The 18865-nt window shown below is 37.1% G+C and overlaps 1 protein-coding gene across 1 annotated transcript in view; it reads right to left on the reverse strand.

The window, feature by feature from the left end:
- GPR158 (G protein-coupled receptor 158) overlaps positions 1-18865 on the reverse strand; it is a 357118-nt gene that overhangs the window by 150711 nt on the left and 187542 nt on the right. Inside the window, exon 4 of the mRNA XM_046678182.1 lies at positions 2083-2306. Within this exon, the coding sequence (XP_046534138.1) occupies positions 2083-2306 (224 nt within the window). The remainder of the gene's footprint in view (positions 1-2082; positions 2307-18865) is intronic.

Consider the following 18865-nt stretch of genomic DNA (forward strand, 5'->3'; position numbering starts at 1 on the left):
ACTTCTTTTTCTTCCGTCAAAAATAGATGTAAAATTGATAAGTTATGTGGTTTTTGTTCTTTTAATTATTAGTGTGTAGAGAATATAATGAGAAGCTCATAAGGAGAACATCAATATTGCTCCAAAAGGCATCATTAGGTTTCTGCTTTATCCGAAGAAACGTCCAAAGACACACGAAAACTTTAAAAAGCAAAACTAAAGTCCACATGCTATAAATATGTAATCTCTTTACTGAAAATAGTTTATCGCTTTAGCAATTAATCCATTGCTTTTGATAATTGAAATCAGAAGAGAAAATTTCACCAATGTCACCTTTCCTCGATATATCAGATCTATGCTCACTGACTTTATTAAATTATTTCCTAAAACTATCCGCACTTGTCTTACATCACAGTCTGTGAAAACTGATTCTTCAAAACCTGACCATCTTAAAACTACATAATGTCTAATTTATATATTCCAACTAGTTTGTGTCTACAGGAATGGCACCAAGTTACATGTAAAGGTATCTATTCTCATGATAGCCCCAGGAAGCAGCACTTCACATGAAGCTCTAGAGAAATTTGAATGGTTAATAACTTTGAAAATGTTAAATAAGAGTAATGTAGATTAAGACATTGGTGTAGACAGAATCATCTCAGTTTTCTTAATATCCAATGAAATATTCTACTCGTCATATATCACTAACTCCATTTAGCACACCAATCATTAATGATTAAAATCAATACAAATTCATAAAGAACTATGTGCTATCCACTGTGTAAATGACTTACGTTACACAGAGAAATTTCAGAGCGGTTTATCAAATAGACCTTTCGAGTCTACCTGTTCTATCAGTGACAGGCTTTTAAGAAACCAAAATTCTATCAAGACAACAGTGGTTAGATATTTCCCAACTCCAGTTGCTGGCTACTTTACTATACATACAATTTAACACATTTTATTGCAAAAGAAAGACAAGTACTAGTTAAATAAACAGCAATCTGCCTATTTGCACTTTCTTGCTGACTTAAAGGTTGATTTTAATCTGTGTTGCATGCTTCTGTTAATGAAACTGTCTATTTAAAATAACTACTAAAGGGTATAACACTAATATAATGGACACAGGCTCCTAGAATCTCAGCAGAGCTCTGCTGTTCTGGTTGTTTAATGTTAATTCGGGCCTTTGTAAGAGATGCCATTCACAGATAGTTGTTTTCCTTTTATAATTTCTAATGGGAACACTTTATACTCGCAATGAGCTCTGTAATCTAAACCAATCTGCACAACTTTGCTGCCATGAAGGGTCATTTGAATTTAGAAAAGGTGGAAACCTGAGGCTTTGTTTTCTTTCCAATGGCACAAATAAGTTTCCACAAGCAACAGAACCACAATTCTGACACAACACTGGCTACATTTAATTAACTGGGTGACCAGCTGAAGACAGCTCCCCAGCAAGCTTTGCCCTGAACATTTTAGCATTTCGTCCACCCCTGCCTGAGAAGCATACAAATGCTTCTACTACCCTTTGATTTCTCAGAACAGCACCCAAGGACGGGCACTCTCAAAAGCCATACAAGTTCTTTGCAGGATCACTATTATCCTGGGATACTGATGTAAGACCAAATATAAGGTCAGGAATAAATTCATTCTTCAAAGTATAATGTGCTCAAAAATAGTCAAGTCCATTTACTATCTTCAAATATGGCTAGGAGAAATGAAAATGAAATATAACAAACATCACAAAGCTTTCTAGATATGAAAAATTAACAATATATTGTATGGGCAGATTAAGTTCTTCCAGAGGCCAAAGGGATGATGTAAAAGACAGTCCTTCAGGGCAATGAAGTATTCAAGCTCCAGGCTAAATAGGGAGAAACACTCCGTAGAAGAAAATGTTATGATAAAGTTGCATATTTTTAATCCCAATTTCTCCTGGGAAGCTAAAGAACATAACTTTTATACTCAAGTCCAATCATATTACAGAAAGACTTCTGCTTAATAGAGAAGCAAATGAGACTTGGAAAAACTCTATTTGCTTAAAAAAAGAAGAGGTCACTTCAGAATAAAAAGGAAGACCATGACCAGGGTACCTGGGTTTACCTTTGCTTTGCGAAAGTGGTAGACTACCAGCATGCTAGCGAAGTCGAGCAGCATACACAGGGCTTGGAAGGAGATGATAGCGAGTCGCAAGTACTTATCCTCCTGGACAAAGCAGGGGCTGTCATCAGCACAGTAGGGGCAGCCTTCCCTGCAGGGTAGGCAGACAAGGGCTTCTTCTGACAGGTCTTTTGCACCTCCTGCAAAATGGTGATCCGGACCCCTTCCTGAAAGTTCCAAATAAAACCAGTGTCATTGCACCTCTGAGATAGGTGAGACAGTACAGAGTCAAAATACATCCCCACCTTTTCATTCCTTTTCCTTTTTGTTAAAGACCTTTTGTCAACCTTCTTGCTAGGGGAGAGTCACTTTGCCTTGAGACTCAAACAAAATTCTTTTAACCCCTTTGGTTTTAAAAAGTTGTCATTCAGAATAATTGAAAAAAATTAGCAAAAATAGAAATAAAACCCCTCAAAAGCAGGGAACAGTTTTTTAAGTCTTTTATTTCATTATCCACCACTCACCAACTGATACTCCCTATGTCACAGATCATATTTCATGAATATTTGTTAAAGAATCAATCAGAAGGAAGGATAACAAAGTCCTGTATTTCCCGTACCAAGTAAATATATACAACACTTTTGGAACTTCTTGACCTAGATGGCACGGAATCCAAAATAAGGCTTTGATTGCTCCTTAATTCAACAGGGATCTCATGTACCAAGTTCATTAGGTCTAAATTGGATAAAATGGTACTTAATCGACAGTTGTTCAGTGTGCAACTGCCTAATGATGGTACATCCTTTGCCCAGAGTACAATCCATACTTACAGGCTATCATGTAATTTCCCACTTTGCATACCCATAGGACATTTCAACACTATTAACCAACTGCTGCTATTGATCGTCCCTTTAATTTTAGATTCTTCTGTCTCAGTTATCAAACTTAACTTAGCTCTGAAGCCCAATAGGTAAAGATTCTCTTCAATTGTTGAGTTGAGTTTAGCATTGACAAATATCCAATTAATAACATATACTAAAAAAACCCATTTCTAACTCTTACCTCAATATGAAAGACATTAGTGAATATATAACCAGTTTAATATACAACACAACCACATGGTTCAGAATGTAACACAACCTTGATTGATTGAGGAATTCTGAAAGAGGCTGCTCTGGTTAACAGCATTTTTTTTCCTTTTTTTTTTTAAAAAAGATTGGCACCTGAGCTAACAACTGTTGCCAATCTTCTTTTTTTTCCTGCTTTTTTCCCCCAAATCCCCCCAGTACACAGTTGCATATTTTTTTTAGTTGTGGGTCCTTCTAGTTGTAGCATGTGGGATGCTGCCTCAGCATGGCCTGATGAGTGGCGCCTTGTCCCCGCTCAGGAGTCAAACCAGTAAAACCCTGGGCCACTGAAGTGGAGTGTGCGAACTTAACCACTCAGCCACAGGGCTGGCCCCTGGTTAACAGCATTTTAGTAACACAAAGTTTAACAGAAAGTGTTTATTACTTTCAACTCTTTTGGTCCAGGTTCACAATCTTTCTAAAATGTATTTATTTGCTTTCCTTCCTTACTAAACACAATAGACAACTCACTTGACCACGTGGGTCTTAGCTTACTTATGTATGAAATGTGAATTGCTGTGGAGATTAAATCAGATAATGTATATAAATCACATGCCTAGCTTTCTCATCTTCTTCAAATATAGGAGATCCAAAGAGGAATTAGGAATCCATTGGCATCTTAAAGAAAAGTACTACTGCTCAAAAACATGGAAGTTTTTGTCAGAGAAAGAACCTACAGAGAGCTCTGGGACTAGATAAGTAATAATGATTAGGGAATGCAAAGAGGAAGAAGCCAGACAGGTAGAAGTTTTTATAATGTCATTAAAGAAAACTGGCATTTACTGGAACATGCTAGAATATGATCAAAGATGATGACTGAGGAAAGGCTATGAAGTTTAATGATTACTTTTCCTTTATTGACCTTTAAGACAGTAGTTTCCAAAGAGCGGTAGAGATTCAAATTAGGTTGCCAGGGCTTAAGAAATAAATATGTAATAAAATAGAATATTATATCAATAAATGTTCCATTGAATGAAAAAGCAAGAAAAGCTCATGGTTAACAGAAAAAATGATGGAGAAGAAAGATTTGTGTTTTGTGTTTTGTTTTCCTCTACTACAGGTGAGATATGAACATAACTGTAGTCAGCAAAGGGAGGCATTGGAAATTAAGGAAAGATATCAGCAGACTAGTAAAGAAGGGACTTGAGAAGTTGGACTGGATGTAATTAAGAGCATAATTGGAGAAATTAACTCTAAGAATAATTGATGTCTCTTCTTCTAACATTGGAAAGAAGCAGAAGTGGATTAAAGATTTTTTTAAAGGATTTTTTTTATACAGGGGAGGAATCAATTTGAAGTAGAGAAGAATGAAAAAGTGAAAGTCAATCTTGCAAAGTCTTTTACTTCTCAACAACTCAGGTAAGAAGATGTGTTGAGAATGAAGGCCAGTTTTGAAAGTGAACACATGAAAGATTAAGGCAGCAATATGATACAAGATGACTAGTAGGATTACTTGGCAGGAAAAGAATCCAGTTAGGGTAAGATGGTATGGTCAAACAAATAGTCAAGATAGTTGTTTGATTTTCTATAATTATCAATAACATAGAAACAAATGGGGAGGATAGAGCAGTTGAGGAGAGAGAATAGAGAAAGAGGATTGTGAGCACGGCATTGCAGGAAAAGAGAGAACGCCAATACAAGGCTGCGTAATGGCGCTGCGGCCTTCACTCCCTCAGGTAGCCGGTGCTCAGTCCTCCACCACTTGGGAGGTCCCCAAGTCTGAGTCAATTTAAGGGATTAAAGAGGGAAACATTTCTCCATCATCAACCTTACTCATTGATCAAGAGTGGTCTCTAGAGTCATTAACTCCGGTACATTTCTGGGTTATACACTCATTAATCCAGAGCAGGTTCCTGCATCCTGTGTCATGACTTCAGCGGTGCTTGTAGCAGAACAGAATTAGAAGTATGGTACGAGGTTCCCATCTGAGGAAAGGCACAATACAACCGCACTCATGCCAAGCTGTCCAAAGCTTTCAGTCACAGAGTGGCTAGAGTAAGGGTGGAGCCAAGTGGCATTTGAAGGGATGAAAAACAGGTATGTAAGATGGGCACAAACTTGAGGAATGAGAGTGCACACAAGTCAAATGCTAAGAAGTATGAAAGCCTAGGATACTAAGAAAACAATGTATTCATTAACACTTTAGCACAAACTGGATAGTCATATAAGGGAAGTCAGAAAGGGTCACTGTACTGAATAAGATAAAGAAAGCTGTCAAGGATTCAGATGGTCTGATGAGGGTGACAAAAACGGCAGGAGCTCTAAGATCAGATTTGGGAGACAGAGGTCAGGATTTCCCCTTCTGGCCAAGATGGAAGAATAGGGATTGAGTTTACTTTTCCATCAGAAACAATGGAAAAAATGGACAAAATATTAAAAAGTAATGGTTTTATAGACACTGGACATCTGGCAGTAAAGGACAGTGATTCCTAATAAGTGCAAACACTCCTCAAACCAACCAAAGTACCACAAACAGAGTCACAAAAAAAGTTAAACTAGTAAAGAAAAAGTATTTACAGAGGATCTTTGTTTTGTGAAACAGTCCTTCTTAACCCAATCTTTGCTTTCTTGGTTGAGCTAAATGGGCAGACATTTCTCATTGGTTTAAGAAGCTCCTGGCTGCCTATAAGCCAAGCAGTAGACACTATTTATGTACAATACAAATTAAACTTGAAATTTCACTCATATCTGCAGAGGTATAACTCTCCAGATGGTATTTAGCACTTTGGATCCTTCAAACCTGAGAAATACTACAGTATCGTAACTGCTTTCACTATTTGAGCTTGTTAAGTTTTGTAACATATGACCACGGAAAGCAGTTGCCATGATACTTTAGCTACATTTGACAAGTCCTTCAGCTTTGTAAAATTTTCAATCATTTTTAACCAAACAAAACTGGGGTATTCCTCTTTGCTTAGAACCAAATCTATGGTCCACTTCCAGTAAATGTAGAAAACCTAATCTTATCCCTTGACTTTTTTCATGACCATTATTTTACTTTTGCCAGGTTTCCTCCTATTTAATTGTTATTCGGTTGCATAGTATATATTTCTGTAAGGGGTTCCAAATCATTTTTGGAATGAGGTACGAGATAGAAAGACCTGGGAGAATACAGTATCTGACAGAAACAAATTATTATTCAATTCAACAACTGTTTCCTGAGTGTCCAATTACATGTCAGGCACTGTTTCAGTGGGATAAATCAGTGAACAAAACAGACAAAGATCTCTGTGCCTGTAGAATTTATGTTCTGCTGGTGGAAACAGATACAACCGATCAATGTAATAGGTAAATCATATCATATGTTAAAACTGAGAATTGCCAAGAGGAAAAATAGGGGTGTGAGCTGCTAGGGGTGGGAGCTGCAATTATAAATAAAGGGGTTAGGGTAGAGCTCATCCTAAAGGTGATATCTGAGCAAAGATATGTAGCAGGTAAGGGAGTTAGGCATTCTGACTTGCGAGTGAAGAGAATTCCAGGCAGAGGAGACAGCTTATACAAAGGTCCTGAGGTGGCAGCAACCTAGCATATATGAGGACATGCAAAGAGGTTAGCATGTCTAGAGCGGATTGAGTGTGGGGCAGTTGGGGAAGATGAAGTCAGAGAAGTAATAAGGGCCAGATCATAAAGGGCTCTGCGGGCCAGTGTGGGGACTTGGATCCTACCCCCAGTAAAACAGAGAGCCGTGGCAGGGTTTTGAGCAGGGGAGTGACGTGACATGCCTTATGTCATTAAGGGATTACTTTGGTTGTGTAGAGAATATACCGCAGGGGATAAGGGTAGAAGCAGGGAGACTAGTGAGGAGCTATTGCAGTAACCCACGTGAGACTTGACAGTGCGTGGGACCACAGCATAACAGTCAAAAACGGCTAAATTTAGGGATAATTTGAAGGTAGAGTTGACAGGATTTTCTGATGAGTTCTCTATAGAATGAGAGAGAAAGAAAAGAGTCAAGGACAACTCCTATGTGTTTGATAGGAACAAGTGGAAGGATCAAGTTACTATCAACCGAGATGGGGAAGAGAAGTTTTTGGAGAAGATCATAAGTTCAAGTTCAGTTTGATCATTTCAGTTTGAGGATGTCTACTAAGTGATGATGGCAAATAGGCATCTTGATATGCAAGTCTGGAGTTTGGAAGAAAGGCCTGCACTGAAGATAAAGATATAAAGGTCATGGGCACTTAGATAGCATTTAGAATCACGAGACTGGATCAGATCACCAAGAGAATGAGTGTAGATAGGGAAGACTCCAAGGGCCAATATTAATTCCAATCAAAATCCTTAATCACAAGAAAGTTTTCCTGGCTATGACTGATTTTTTTTTTTTTAAAGATTGGCACCTGAGCTAACAACTGTTGCCAATCTTCTTTTTTTTTTTTTCTTTTTTTCCTCCCCGAATCCCCCTCAGTACATAGTTGTATATTTTAGTTGTGGGTCTTTCTAGTTGTGGCATGTGGGATGCTGCCTCAACACAGCCTGATGAGCGATGCCAAGTCCGCGCCCAGGATCTGAACCAGTGTAACCCTGGGCCGCTGAAGCGGAGCGTGCAAACTTAACCACTCGGCCACGGGGTTGGCCCTATGACTGATGGTTTTAAAGAGTATTGCATTATTTCTTTGCATAGCTGCAAATGCAAAAAGGTTTAACAGAAAAGCAAGCAAGCAACCAACAAACATTTTCTCTGTATTTTTAAATGTGACTAACCACTATCAAAGAGCTAAAGCTGCTGTCTTGGTTCGGGTCCCCCAAAAGCAGAGCCTGAGATAAGAACCTGGATATAGATTTGGGAGGTGATTCCCAAAAACAGGAGTGAAGGATGAAGCAGAGTGAGACAGGGAAGAAAAGGCAATAAAAAGTACATTAATGAGTTGGATATCACTGCAGGCAATACGGGCTCAACCTTCCTGGGAGCTCTCTAAAACATACAATCTGTCTCTCCAAAGGATAGGAGGCTGGACCATTTATGTAGCAACTACCAATCCCATTGGTTGATAGTTGTTCCCAGGGGACTTCAATTTCTCCACGCTCCTGGACAAGGGCTGAGCAAACTTAGAGAGCTTCCGAGAAAGCTTGAGGCAGAAAAGGAAAGACATTCTCAAGGCACTTGAGGTGAGAAACCAGCAGCATGCCCAGCAGCTATCATAGTGGCTAAAATCTGAAGTGTGTCAAAAGTATGTGATGCAGGACACAAAAAAATTTATGATAGCTTCTAAGTTCCAAAATCGGCTGTTTCTGGCACCACTCAGCACACAGTTTGAATGGTGCCCCCTAGATTTGAACAACATGCTAACCATATGCTGGACACAGAGAGGTGAACAAGCCTGAGACCTGGTAGGTCACACAGATGACTCTAGTTATGTTAAGTACTTTCCTATACATTCACAAAGCAACGTACTTTGTAGTAGTGGTTCATCCTTGCCTGTGGTCCTTTTCTTTCCTTTATATTACTATGCTCCATCAATTTGTTAAAGATAACAAGAACACTATTGCATTTATTTTTTTATTTTTTAAGGAAGATCAGCCCTGAGCTAACATCTGCAGCCAATCCTCTTCTTTTTGCTGAGGAAGACTGGCCCTTAGCTAACATCCATGCCCATCTTCTTCTACTTTATACGTGGGATGCCTACCATACCATGGCTTGCCAAGCGGTGCCATGTCTGCACCTGGGATCCGAACCGGCGAACCCCAGGTCCTGAAGCGGCACATGTGCAATTAACCACTGTGCCACCATAAACTATTGCATTTAAAGATAGAACCCCCTCCAGTTCACTTTTTGTTATGCAGATTGTAACCAAATCATAGTATGGTGACATACTCTAATCAGCTGGGTTAATTAAACTACCCAAATAGGGTTGTTAAGATCTGGAGGCCCAATAAGATTAACTTATGGCCAAAGGAACAACCTTAATTTCATGTTAGCAAAAAAAATAGCAAAACAGTTTCTCTCCTCAGATTTTGCCAAATTCAACAACTGATCCTTGTAGAGTATTGTAAAAGACCCATAAGACATTCCCTAACAGTCTAAACATTTGGGTTTAAGATCAGTTATTTGTTTCCTCTCCATAAGACATATCCTAGGATAAAAAAAGAAAAAATTTTCTTCTGCAATTGAAAATGGAGTACATTCTTTCTGAAATTTATTTTGTGTGTATTAAACTGATATAATTGACAAAAAATTAGGCTCTCTTCTTTCCTTCTTTCCCTTACTGTAAAATCTCGTGCCTAAATCAGACTTAGATATATCATTTCTGCATTATGATAGAAAGATATATATTTCTTTTACTAAGCCAATTATGTTGCTCATGGATCTTTCCTAATTAGGCTCCCTCTACATTGATATATTTTGTTACTTATGTAAATCAAGGTTCTTTCATAGTGATCACAATTTCTCCCAATTCTTATTTACTGGGAAGACTGAGTTACTTGTCTACATTCAACCTATTGAAGCAGAGAATGGGAGGAAGAATTCAGGAAGCCACGAGTCTCAGACAGCCCTGTTGAATAGTCCATTCCTGCTGTCCAAAGCTGGACGTAAATGCACCCACCCTGCCCCATTATTCTTCTCACCAACTTTTTATCCAGAGATCCACAACAACACAGAGAGCGTCTCATAACTCATCTACTCTTTGTTCCCTTCTCTTCCCGAGGCTCCAAGCCCTTGTGACTATCTTTATGTACTCTGCTTACTGCTAGAGTTCCAAAGATCTATATTCTGTACCCAAATAAACTATGAACGCTCTAAGAATAGAATAATGGTTTTATATCATTATTTTCCAACCTAGATTAAAATAACACAAGGCCCAGTATATTGGGCCATAAAATACAATCATGAGTGCAGGACATACAACAGAAAAAGCCCATGCAGTCCATTATCTTCCTCAGGTAGGACTGAAATAATAGTTAACAGCTATTATGTCTACTGAACTAGTAGCAGCTAGATATAAGGTTGGAATTGACATAACTACAACCATTCTATATTTCTTGATATAAGTAATACTAAATTACATTGGTTAGATGAATGCTTCAATATTCACGGATAAGGGCAATTTGTTAGAGAATAAATCATGATCACATTTTATTCTCTGTGCTCTGAAGTATCACAAGATCAACTCACAAATGTCAACTAGTGAAGGGTGATCATGAGAAACTTGCTCTTTAATAATTAACGATGAAAAATCGTGAGGTTCTATAAGCAACACAAAGTGGTAAAACGGAGAAAAGGCAAAACTGAAAGTCAGAGATCTGATTTCTAAAGCTCAAAAAAAGCCAAGATTAAGCATAGAGCTTTCTACATTCAGTGTTCCCTGTAGAACTCAAAGCATGATTAAATAATCTTCTGGTTCCAAAAATATTTTATCAATTTATGCTGAATTTCTCTGTCCAGGACAAGGGAATATGTGCAGCTAAGAGAAATCATACTACCACTAAATAATAATAAGAGGCTTTTTGTTAATCTACTGAATGGAAACGTAAGTTTATAATGGTTTAAAATTTTACGTTTGTGTAGGACAAGGGCCATGATTTATATACTTCTTTATACACTCAGCACTAAACAGAATATTTTGTATATATTGGATACTCAGCAAATAATTGCTAATGATGCAAGTGCTCCCCAAAAGAATAAATTAACTTATCTGTAATAGAAATGTGTGGTTGAAAATAACATTCAACTCAATAAATCTTTCTTCATGCTCTCAAACCATGTGTACCTAAGAGTGTATTCAAAATGGTATTTTTCAAGATGCTAGATATAACCTGGAAAAATATGTTAAGAATATAAGTTATTACAGGTGTCTTTAGAACCTATAGGAAAATCTGTTTAGAAATCATCTTGGATGATAATTTGGTTTGGAAATTTCAGTTCTGAGCAACTTGAAACATCCTCTATGCACAGAATCCCAATCTGCTTTGCTAAAGCTTGAAAACGAAGATGATACTTGGAACTTTCAGATAAAAGAAATACTTCCTGAAGACAAGTGACAGAAAGAAAGAGCTATTAGCTTTGACAATAGCAGCTTTTCAGTTCATTATATGGGTGATCAAGTACGCTGCTTTGAGCAAAAATACAGAGAAGGACATTGGGAGAAGGTTACAGTGGCATCACAGGACGTCTGAGGAATCTAAAACATTCACCTGTAAACAAGGGCCTGGCAAGATAAATTGTGGCAATTTGGGAACAGTATGTTAAACCATTTGCTTACCTTAATTTTACTACATTGACATCAGAAACACACAAAACCTCTGGACATTTTTAATATAAGAATAATTTTATATTTACATAAATTAGTAAAAATATAAACTTTAGAATGTGTAAGTAAACCACAGTACATTTACTCAACGGAATTCTATGAGACTATTAAAATTATGTTCAAGAAACTATGTATGATATTTAAGATGAATACAATACCAAGTTGGTAGAAAGATCACATATACATTTATATAAAAACCATAAAATTAAAGAATTAAATGACCAATAAATTTTCAAATGGCTTTTTAAATTCTACTTTTCTATACATTCCCAAGTTTCTTTAATGAAAATGTAATATCTCTATAATAAAAATACAAATATTTTAAAACCCTTTCCCTCTAGATATCAATGAATACCAAGGTGAATTTTTGATCCAAATCCCAAAGACCTAATTAACCCATCAATGCAGCAATTATTGAAAAATTTCAGACATCTCAATTAAAACATAGATAATGTTCTGAAAAGTAGATTTTTGTAGCTTTTAATTTTGATATAATTTGAAATGTACAGAAAAGCTACAAGAATAGTACAAAGAAATCCCATATATTCTTTACCCAAATTCACTATTTACATTCTACAGCATTCACTTTATCATTCATATTCTCTGGATAGAGAGATGTTTATAAATTTATATGCATACTATTTTTTCTGAACCATTTGAGAGCAACTTAGAGATACTGTGTCCCTTTACCCATAAAGACTTCAGTTTGTATGTCCTAGGAAAAAACCATTCTCATACAAAACCACATTGCAATTATCAAAGTTGGGAAATTTAATATTGATACAACATTTTTTATGAATAGTCTATATTAAAATTTCATCGATACTCAGAGTAACATCCTTTGTATCTATTTTTATCCATCCAGGATGAAATCCATGATCATGCATTTTATTTAGGTGTCATGTCTCATGTTTCTGATCTGGAGTGTGATTAAGACAATAAAGTATTTTTTCTAGTCTTCCAGAAAACTTTTCTGATCAGTTTGAGAATTTCGATGAGTTTCATTAAGGTTTTTGTTTCGCAAATAATGAATCAGAAAATTTTTAAGATTGTACCACATAGCAAACATACAACTGTTGAAAAATAAAATATATTAAATGCACATAAGTATTAAATTGTGTGCCTGTGTGTTACGATTGTACCACATAGCAAACATCCAGCTGTTGAAAAATAATGTATTCTAAATGCATACAATAAATATTAAATTATGTACCTGTAAGTTACTGTTGGCTACATTATTTTACATTGAATAGTAAAGTGCAATACTTTATTCTCCACCATTAAACCAGGAAATGGAGATGATTTCTTAATGAGTCCTTTCTTTTTTTTTCTTTAAAGATAGGCACCTTAGTTAACAACTGTTGCCAATCTTTTTTTTTTATTCTTCTCCCCAAAGCCCCCCAGTATATAGTTGTATATTCTAGTTGTGAGTGCCTCTGGTTGTGCTATGTGGGACACCGCCTCAGCATGGCCTGATGAGCGGTGCCATGTCGGCACCCAGGATCCAGACCGGTGAAACCCCAGGCCGCCTAAGCGGAGCGCCCAAACTTAAGCCCTAGGGGGGAGATCGGCCCCATGAATCCTTTATTTTTATGCTGTTCTTTTAAACTTTGCACTGCTTATTGCTATTCTAATACGATTAGAACAGTTAACACCATTAACAATGCTTTTAAAAATATTTCACCCCATTTGGGGATTTTTTAAAATCTTCTATTGAAATAATTTAGACAATGCAAAACAACCAAAAAGAAAATGCAGAGATGCAGTTTTAAATAATTTGCCTAGACATCCTCTCACTTCAATAAATCTGAATTTCAGTTAGTAGCATTGCCATTCCTTTCTAGCCATACCTGTTTCCACGAAAAAGTTTAGTGAAGAATAAACTGCATTATTCATTAATGAAAAGTTGTCCTTACAAACAGTTAAGTATTAATATCTTAAACTCTTCCTTTCAGCAAGGAATATCATCCCTTTTCCTTTGAAGGGAACAGCAAATAGAATTAGAAGGTCACATTAGAAAACTTATGCAGCAAAATTCTATTTGAATGCCTACTGCCAAAAACAATCACATTGTGTGCACATTGAGAAATTTGGTCATCCACCACAAAAAGCCAAGTGGCAATTTCAGTCCTTGTTGAAGAAACACTAAAACTTTCCAGAAATTTTCTTAAAATATCAGTTTTTTGGTTTTCTGAACAGAAGATTCAACTAATAAATGAATTAAAGGGGCACTTTTCTCCTGCTTCTCCCATTTTTTTTGATAAAAAAATACATCTTTCTTAATCTCTCAGACTGATATTTCCTTGGAATAAATTATAGAAGTATCAAACTGACGGATCAAAATGTATGCCCATTTTTATGACTTGTGGCACATATTGTCAAAATGGGCCCCAGAAAGTTTTCTTCTCATATTTTACGGAAGAAAAACACCGAGTCTCTGATTTAGAAAAGAACGAGTTGAAGGAGGTAGATAGATTGAAGAAAATGTTATGTATTTCAGGTCTTCACAGTATAAACCTCACAGAGAAATATCACTGTAGCATTAAGGGTTTTGCTGATTAAGATTCTTAAGCACCCGTAGTATAAAACGGTGTTTTCACAAGAGGAAAAACATAGCATTTGGACATTTGCGTATCAGGATAGAAATCATGCCTACCCTTCAAGGGCAGTTAAACCTTAAAGCTCTTACCTCTGACATAAATTACTAATATTGGAAAGTGAGTTGTATTTTACTCAAGACTGCCCTCATTTGTCGTTTGTGGGTATTGCAATATGTTCTGAGAAGACATGAGGCTGTACTGAAAGCTTAGAATGCTCACTTATTTTACTTCTTTTTCTCCAGTTCCTAAAACAATGTCTGGCACATAGTCAGTGCTCGGTAATGTTTTTTGACAGATGGATTTTCAGACATACAAATCAATCAACAAACCAGTCAATCAAAGGTCCCTTCTTGGAGGTGTTGTGGCCCTCAGTGATAAGAACTGGTTCTGGCAGAGGAAGATAGAGCTTGGACCTTCTCAAATCCAGTCCCGTGTGCTTATACGTCACTACCCCCTCCTCCTTCCATTCCACAGGCGAGTGAGAAAAAGATGAGTCACAGATAATGAGCATAACTCAGCTGGAAGTAACAAAGAATTGAGTTGGACATCAAGAGTTCAGCATTAGCTCGAGGTAGGAATAATGCTCATCTGAAATCCTGATTAGGGTAAACATCTCCTTCCTTTCCATACACATATTTACTCTTTCATTGGAACTGAAGGGAACTTATTCATCAATCAATGTTTGGTATTATAATGCTGCAATGAGCCAACCACGGGAAGATATATTCACTTGTTATTTCATCTGTTTCAGATGATAAAGTAATGTGCCTCCAGTATTCAGCTTGATAAAATCACATCTGAAAATTAAGTGGAAAAGGTACCTGCACATGAGCAATGCATTCAGAAGATTTCTGTGAATATTTAGTTCAATATGTATAATATCCACAGGAGAGAAAGTCAGTAGACTCTGGTTATACTGAGACTGCTATCCACAACATTCCTATTGTTAGGACATGAATAGATATCTGCACATCCTAAAATCAGGTTTAGCTAATATACTTTCATATATTTACATCAGGAATGGCTAGCTGTAAAAATAAGTTCAAAATGAAGCCCAGTGCAAACATTTAAAAATTTATATTCCCTCACTCTGCATGGAGTCAGAGTTCAATCTTGCCCTCTATTTCTTCACACTTACCCTACATCTTACACTCATTTTTCTATTGTCTCCTAGATTTTTATTTCTTATAAGTGACTTTAGTGGTATTTTTTTTTCCTTTGCACAAAAATATCACCTTAGATAGATCTTAGAAAGATGCTGATATAAATTATAAAATTATTAAACACAAATGGATTTTTGGCCTATAGATAATTTACTCATTCCATCTCCACAACACCCAATAAATCAGTACTATAAACAAAGGGCTAAATTCTCCATATTCACATTAATATAATAATCACTAAAAGTTTGGAGATACATTATTTCATTTACTCCTCACAACTTCCAAGGTGACAGAGTTCACTATTCCTCCTTTATGAATAAGGGAAGAGTCCTAGACTGTATGAGAAATGTGCCCAAATCTCCTGCTAGTAAGTGGGGACAAGATTCAAACCCATCTGTCTGACTCAAAGGCCAGCCCAATACAGACAGCCCACCAGATTAGAAATTGTTCCAAGTCAATTATTTGGAATTGTGAACAATTTCCTCTAGAAAAAATGCTATGGACTACTGCGAATCCTAGGATGAATATTAGGTGGGAAACTGAGTGTACGAGTTTTCTATTATTGCTGTAGCAAAGTACCACAAACTTGGCGACATAAAACAACAAAAATTATATTGCTCCTTATATGAAATGTAATGTCGCTATATTCATTCTTGTATTTCTGTAGCTCAGAAGTCTGACGTGCGTCTCTCTGAGCTAAAGTCAAGGTGTCTGCAGGGCTGCACGTTTCTCTAGAGGATTTCGGGGAGACACCATTTCCTATCCTTTGCCAGCCTCCTGAGCCCACCTACAGACCCATTCATCCATCTTCAAGCCAGCAATGTAGCATTTCTCTGCCCCTTCTTGTGTCCTTACTTCTGTTGCTGACCACAGCCAGGAGAGGTTCTTTGCTTTTCAGGACTCATGTGATTATACTGGGCCTACCTGGACAATCCAGGACAATCTCCCCATCTCAAAGACCCCTATTTAATCACATCTTCATAGTCCCTTTTTGCCATATGAGCCACATGAGGTAACATATTCACAGGTTGTGAAAATTGGGACATGCACATCTTTGGGGGGGATGGTCACTATTCTGTCTACACAAGGTGCTGATATGTCACTGATTGATGGTCAAATTTCCCTGCCAGAGGTTTTTTAATATTTGGGGAAGATGATTGTCAACATAAGTGAATCTCTAATTAGCAGCCTGGTAATGTAAAATAATATAAATAAACAAAAATAATAAAATAAGGAAAAAATCCAATAAAGTAAAATTTCAGCTAGTAGGAGTGAAGGAAGATTTTTGGAGGAATGAGTATTATATCTCAGAGCAGGGCCCATTTTGAGGACAAACTGAACTAAAAAGTCTGGGACTTAGAAATATGTTTCTCTGCTGGAAAGTGGAGCAGATACTGAATAAAATGGGTGAAAATGGGTAGAATATTTGAGGAAAGGAGTAAGCAGAATAAACACAAGCTTCTAAATCATAATCATAGAAATAACGTTTTTGAGCATTTAATACATGCCAACTACTACGATTAGAACTTTACATTCATTCCCTCATTTAATCCTTATAACAATTCTAGAAAGCGGGTGATGTTATCCCAATTTTATAGGACATAAATGCAGGTTAGGGAAGTTAAATAATTTAGCACAGTCCAAGTAAGTAGTAGTCAAAATTCAAACCTAAGTAAGATTTATTCCAAAGATCATGCTCTTACTTATTGTGTTAAACCATGGTAGAAATTCAGCTCTGAGTTTAGCAACCAGGGAAGTCCAACATGGGGTGGAGTGTGTCCCAATAGCTGAAAAGAACACAGTCAAAGATAAACAGCATAAATGCAATAGCCAACAGTCAAGGAGACTGGCAGCACTGAGAGCTCTTTCACTGGCAACTAACCCCATCTGCCGGACACATTTAGAGACTGGACTCCAATCCCTACAGACAGGACTAATGAAAAAAGATACGAAAATTGAAAATAGGGCAAAGGACTGAGACAAAAACATAAACCCAGGCAGTTAGATGGAGAATTTAGCTACTGCAACTGGAGTAAACTGCTTAGGACGAGGTTTCTACAAGGCAGCACAAGTAAGCCAGACCACAAGGTATAAGTAAGACCAACGGCAGAAGTGATGATGCTGATATGAGAATGTGATGTTCAAGGTCATTTAATCTGTTCCAAGTTTGGGATTGGTACTAGACTGATACTAGTCCTACTCTGCAAAAGACAACTGTCTCCAGCTTTCCAACCACAAAATAGTGAAGGGAGAGGGAGTGTGAGAGACGAGCAGAACAAAAAAGATGTTCTTCCCAGAGATATGTTAGCCTTGCTTAACAGTTTTCTTCGAGCTCAGCATCCCTACATTGTAACTGCTTTCAAAGAGCTTCTCTTCTTTTTCTTTCAAGACTATACATTTTAAAAATATCTACTTTTCTGCCTTTTTCCCCCACAGCGTGAACAGCGCCAGAGTTGGCAAAGCAGAGAGGGTCATTTCTAGGTATGGGTCATTTGTAAGTTGGGTTTGTCTGCAAATGTACAAGAGCTGAAATCAACCCAAAAGACAAGAAATGTAAGACTGAAAGGTGGTAATGTGTCCACATAAAAGAGAAAAGAGGTTTCACTGAAGACAGAATTCATACTAAGATAAACGGATTTGAGAAGGATAAGCTTGTCATAAGCTTGTATTTCATCAACCTGGAAGTGAACAACCTGGATTTGAAGAGACAGTTATACATCAGTACTTGGTTATTCTGAAATTCTGCTACTGTCCAGATGTCAGATCCTATTAGCTCACATATGACCACCAATTTCAGAAGAGATGCCTGGAACACAGTCTCTGGGCTGTCAGCACAGTTTTAAATCATATCATTTGAACACATTCTTGTTGGTCTTTACAAGTCCTTTGTTTACTGTGGGCCTGGGTCTAAACAAAGATTTTAAATCGCTTCATATATTAGTAGGATTTTTAAGAGTCACGTTAACATTTTCTCTAAGAGATCAACACCACATCTTAGCTCTTCTCTCCAAATGGCATACAGGCTGTAACAGAGATGTGAGAATTTCAGGTCTTTTTCTCCACTTACAACTATAAATTAAGTGAATTTTATCTTTGAGGTACAACCTTTTCTGTTTTCTATATCCCATTTTCCCTATCAGGCAACTAATTTCCTCTCCTTGCCTCTAACTCCCAAGTATTCTTCCCAGTGCCCTTCTCAATGCCATACTGATTGTTATAGACTTATGCTGCCCCGTCTTCCTTCTGATCCATGCAGACTTCATTATCCAAAAGTTCTAGTTTCAAAAATTGGTTACCCTAATATCATAAAATATGAGAGACAAAGTGATAATGATCAATGGTCCTTAAGGATGATCTCCTTACGTATATCACTAATGTTTGTTTACGTATGTGTGTATGTATGCGTATGTGTGTATGTATATAATTCATTCATTCATTCATTCATTCATTCACTTATTTAACTACATCTATGGACACATCCTATGCCAAGCACGGCGCTAGCAGTTTTACACGTTATCTCATTTTTGGGGTCTTCAATGCCTTCTTTACCTTTGGCCCCAGGGCTACACGTGGCCATTCCCCACTTCATGGATACCCTCTCAAGAACATACCAAAACAACTCCTCATACGAATTGCCTGGATATTAT

This window comes from Equus quagga, chromosome 12, assembly GCF_021613505.1.
Source record: "Equus quagga isolate Etosha38 chromosome 12, UCLA_HA_Equagga_1.0, whole genome shotgun sequence".
NCBI classification, from domain to species: domain Eukaryota; kingdom Metazoa; phylum Chordata; class Mammalia; order Perissodactyla; family Equidae; genus Equus; species Equus quagga.